This window comes from Lutra lutra, chromosome 6 (assembly GCF_902655055.1).
Source record: "Lutra lutra chromosome 6, mLutLut1.2, whole genome shotgun sequence".
Taxonomy (NCBI): domain Eukaryota; kingdom Metazoa; phylum Chordata; class Mammalia; order Carnivora; family Mustelidae; genus Lutra; species Lutra lutra.
Genome location: NC_062283.1, coordinates 95,662,822 through 95,668,113, shown reverse-complemented (window position 1 = coordinate 95,668,113; position 5,292 = coordinate 95,662,822). Strand labels below are relative to the sequence as shown.

General features: G+C 39.9%; 1 protein-coding gene across 1 annotated transcript; it reads left to right on the top strand.

The window, feature by feature from the left end:
• The first annotated feature begins 2,567 nt into the window (after positions 1-2,567).
• Positions 2,568-3,561, top strand: LOC125102475 (ran-specific GTPase-activating protein-like). Its single transcript, XM_047733765.1, has one exon. It carries the CDS (start codon positions 2,635-2,637, stop codon positions 3,259-3,261), a length of 627 nt encoding a protein of 208 aa, XP_047589721.1. The 5' UTR covers positions 2,568-2,634; the 3' UTR covers positions 3,262-3,561.
• The last annotated feature ends 1,731 nt before the right edge of the window (positions 3,562-5,292 follow it).

Below are 5,292 nucleotides of genomic sequence, written 5' to 3'. Positions count from 1 at the left end.
AGAGAATCAATGGGTTCTATGGAAGGCAAGATGAAAGAGATTTCTTTCAGGAATTAGGGAAGGATCAACAGTAACAAGGGTGGATGAGTGGCCCAGTTAGATAACATTTAGGAAAACACTGTTTTATTTGGAAATTATGTCATCATTGGTGACTTGATGAAATCAGTAGATTGGTGGGGAGAGAAGTCAAGCTACAACTATTAGCTGAGTGAATGGGAGGGAAAGAAGTGAAAGCATTAGATGGAGCTACTTTCTAAAATTTTGATAAGAGGTAGAGAAAAAAGGGGTGAATTTTTAGACAAGACTCAAAGTCAAAAGTTTTAGAGAAGATTGTGGCTTTTCTTTTTGGTAAGGAAGAGATTACCTAGATATGAGCAGATTTATGGTTTAATGTGTAGAAACCAGCTGAAAGGAAATGAGAAAGGATAACTGGAGTAGTAAAGTATCAGAAGGAGTTTGCTTTGACTAGAGTTAAGGGTGCAGAGGAATAGGTTGACCTTGGGAAGGAAGAGGAGCACCTAATCTACTAGGACTGTTGGAAATATGGGGAGAATGAATAGTTGTAGATAAATTTGTTAACAGACACAGTAGTTGAATAATAAACATTATGTCCGATGACTTCAATTTTCTTAAGAAACTGGAAAGGTCATCATATAAATAGCTCATAAACATATTAGGGAATAACAGTCCAAAGATGTCCTAGACTCCTTTTCCAAAATACATTGACCTTTACAGAAAGTTTAATAGAATCCAAGAGTTCATCTGCCATATCAAATCTTATATTGATGCCATGAGTCTAACACCATCAGAACTTGAGCATGCATTCCTATACATGACCATTCTAAAGAAATCCATATAAGAATTATTTTTCATAAGAGTCCAAATTCATATAGAGTCCTTTGCACTTGACTCAAAATACATTTCATTGGAAGATCCTTGTAAATTCTGTCTCACAAACTCTTAGCATCATGTGGCATTTAACTGAACATCATTGCATTTAAGTCCATCCCTTGTGCCTAGCATTAATAGGTGAGATACATATCAGAATTACAGAGATCTCCAGGTATATACTTATGAAGAAACTGTCTTCAGCAGAATTCTGCTTGGTGGAAGTACTGCTTTGTTCAAAAGAAATACTTGAGTGTGTGATTTTACATAAAAGGTGAGATCACAGAATGTACAAATATGTTCACCAAAAGGTGATTGCATGTACATACATATATACATATGTACCTATAGATACACTTATAAAAGAAAGGAATGTATTTAATTCTTGAGAAGATAGTGGGGAAGGAGTTCACCGAGGAAAAGGAGATGAAACAGGAAAGGTGGATATAAAGAAAAAGGAAGAGTGACCTTTCTCATGAATACACACCATTGATAAATTCAGCCAAATACAAGAAATCCTGCTTGAGAGAGACAGTAAAGGGTGTGAGTGATTTCCTCATCTTTATGGAGAGAATGGAGATAAAGTGAAGAGTAGAAATATAGATATCACACAGAGATACAGAAGGCATCTCTGTATGAGATCCTGAGAGTATAGGGTTTCCCCTGTTCCTGAATATCATGAGAAACTGGGGCATGGGGGATAATTTTGGACTTTCACAGACTGCAGAATTGAGGATCCAATTAAGGCTGCCCGACTGTCCTGGGATGATACTATTGCCCCACTCCGGTCCCCCAGCTCACAACTGCGATACACAAATCTTCACTAAGGAGAAGTTTAGGGAAAATACTCAGGGGGAGCTGTTCGGTAGATAAGCAGTAGGATGACAAAGGCTATATATAACATTGTTCAATCCGGGAATATAATAGGAAGAAATATTAACTAGAAAAGTGTAACTCCAAAAACCTGACAATTAAGCAGAGTCCAAAATAGACTCCAATATGAACAGATTGCTCCCAGAAAAAGAAATACAAATGCCTCATAAACATATGAAAAGTTGGTCAACCTTACTCACAATCAGAGAAATGCAAATTAAAAATCTACCAAAATGCCATTTTCAGTGAGTGGAGAAACAGGCATGCTCAAATGTAATTGCTGGCAGAAATGTAAATTGGTACAACTCTTGTGGAGGGTGTTTGGGTATCATTTATCTATATTTAAGATGTTTTTCAAAATTTAAAATGTTCATGCACTTAGTCAGCAGTTCCACTTCTAGGAATGTTCTATGACTATTACAACTAGTACTTGTGAAAAATGACACATAGTTTCTCATTGGCAGAACTGTCTATGATAGCAAAATGTGAAAATATCCTGAACATCCATCGGCATGATGGTGATTAAATAAAGGGCGATATGGGCAGACAAAGGAATACTTTACAGCCATTAAAATAAAGAGGAAGATCCACATGCCCTGATGTGGAAGAATCTCCAAATTATAGTGCAAAGGGAGAAGATGCAAGGTAGTGTCTATAATGTCCTGCCACATGTGTGTCTACACACAAACATATATATACTCATATGATCACAACTGGAGTTTATAGGCACACGTACAAATGTTTTTACTTGTATTTTATAGTGTGTCTCTGGACAGATAGATAAGAAGTTCAAAACCCAGACAACCAGCCGCCGAGAGGCCGCGGAGCCAGCAACGACCCAGCCAGCCGAGCCGCCGCCGCCAACGCGCCCCCATGGCGGCCGCCAAGGACACCCATGAGGACCATGATACCTCCACTGAGAATGCCGACGAGTCCAACCACGACCCCCAGTTTGAGCCTATAGTTTCTCTTCCTGAGCAAGAAATTAAAACGCTGGAAGAAGATGAATTAGAGCTTTTTAAAATGCGGGCAAAGCTATTCCGATTCGCTTCAGAGAACGATCTCCCAGAGTGGAAGGAACGAAGCACTGGTGACGTTAAGCTTCTGAAGCATAAGGAAAAAGGGACCATCCGCCTCCTCATGAGGAGGGACAAGACCCTGAAGATATGCGCCAACCCCTACATCACACCGATGATGGAACTGAAGCCGAATGCGGGCAGCGACCGTGCCTGGGTCTGGAACACCCACGCTGACTTTGCCGACGAGTGCCCCAAGCCAGAGCTGCTGGCCATCCGCTTCCTAAATGCTGAAAACGCACAGAAATTCAAAACAAAGTTTGAAGAATGCAGGAAAGAGATCGAGGAGAGAGAAAAGAAAGGGTCGGGCAAAAACAATGATGCCCAGAAGGTGACTGAGAAGCTAGAAGCTCTCTCCGCGAAGGAGGAGAGCAAGGAGTGGGAAGACGCCGAGGGCAAGGCTGGAGCGGAGGAGGAGCAATAAGCCACGCCCCTCGTTTTCTCTTCTTTCCGTTCTTTTCCTCCTTTTTCTTTTTTTAAATTTTGCCCTGCCCCTTCTTTTCAGTTTGTTTTTATTCTGTTTTGTTTTTACAAGGGACTTTATATAAAGAACTGAATTCCAACATTCAGGTTGTTTTTTTCTAAGTTTCTGCCCTATTGAAGAAGCCTTCAGAAAATCCATTCCCCAGTCATGAAAATGTACTGTGCTCACTTTCTTTTCCATAGTGGAAACACTTATTTATAGTCATCAAAAATAGTGAATAAACGACACATTCGAAACCTGGAAAAAAAAAAAAGTTCAAAGCCCAATTATCTTCTGAAAGGGAACGGGGTATTAAAGGGATACTTTTATAGAAAATTTACTTTTAACTATACACCTTTTTTTTAACTTTTTGGATTTTGATTTTGTACATGTATTAACTACTTGAAAATAAGTTAACTTTTTAAAAATTAAGATGATTATGTCAAGCAGGGTAGCTTTCCTGTTTTGGTTAAAGGCCAACCTCAGACATTTAGAATGGCAGTGAAAGGGAAGGAAAACATGAATGAAAAAAGGAGAATAAAGGATCAGTGGGCAAGTTTAATGGCCTACTACATTGTGGGACCATAAATCTGGAGTGATACCAAGGCATGGTTAGGTGTGCTTTTCTGTTTTCTAACAACACTGAAGAATTCTGCCATTAAGATTGAAGAAGCTAGATTTTCAGGATTTAACATTAGGATTGGAATTTTGAAGGACAGAGCAGCAGAAGGATTTAGCTACAATAAACTGACAATAGAAGCATAAAAAGAACTCAGATGATTAAGTTTGGGTCTGGCCTGAACATACAAGAAAGACACTCCTGATGGACAGGTAGAATGAGAGAGATGGCAGCATCAGTCACCTGAAGGTCTGGAAGTTTCCACAAACAGCTCCCGTGAAGATGGGGTTGGAAAGCTATTAAGCATGTCTCATGAGGCAGTTTCCAAACAATGTCATGGTCCAAGTTGAGAGTGGCTTATTGGAGAAAAGGTAAGGGTCACCTGAGGCCAGAGAACCTGGAATTGTAGGCTGCATCATTGGATGATTTATCTACATGGGTGTTGAAAATATCTAGAACTAAGGTTCAAAATGTGGGAAGGAGAGGAAGACTATGAACTGGGCCCCAAAATGTTCTTTGGTGGTGAGGGTGGCCTGTGAGAGTGTGAGGATAGCGAGTCAAACAGCATGAATCCCACTGCTGCTACAAGCTCCATCTCCTGTTACCTCTGATGTCACTCCTACAATTCCCTCCTTCAGGTCACACCATTCCAGCCACAAAGGTCTCATTGCTCATCCTAAACCTTTCCAGGCAAGCTTTACTTCACACTCTGGGTGCTGGCTGTTCCTCTGCCTGGAAAGTTCTCCCCTCAGGTGCTACAAGTTCTGCTCATGTTTCCTCAAATGTTACCTCTCAGTGAGATCTATATGAGATCTATATGGACAACCTCTACCATCCCTGCTTTTCTTTTACCCATAACATTTATCACCTTCTTAAATCTTTTTAATTCACTCTTTTCATCCATCTTCTATTTTTACCAAGCTCCTTGAGAGCAGGAAATTTACCTATTTTTTAACTACTTTAATCCCTGGTGCCTACAACAGTGCCTAGCAAGAGTAGGTATTCCATAAGTATGTGCTGAATGAGTGAAATTAACTTTTAAATAGGATATATGAGTTGTAGGCATTTGAAATCAGGTTATTATCCTGGATGTATTTAAACATAAGTGCTTTGAATATCTCACAGATAATCACCAAATGTTTAATGTGCATTTTCCAGGTGCTAAGCATGGTGCTGGCACAGCAAATGGAAAGAAAGGATCCCATAGTGCTCCTGGTCTCAAGGATTGCATCATCTGGAGAGGGAATATGAAGATAGCAAAACACTTCATCATCACTCAAGGCAACTAAAATCCTGCAGGAATCCAGAAAAATAATTGATTCCCCTTGTTGGTTTCCAAAGTGGTATGTATACTGTTAACTGCAGGGTGAGTG

What these genes read in the sequence shown, in the direction of transcription:
- LOC125102475 (XM_047733765.1), top strand. Translation starts at nt 2,635, where the DNA reads ATGGCGGCCGCCAAGGACACCCATGAGGACCATGATACCTCCACTGAG.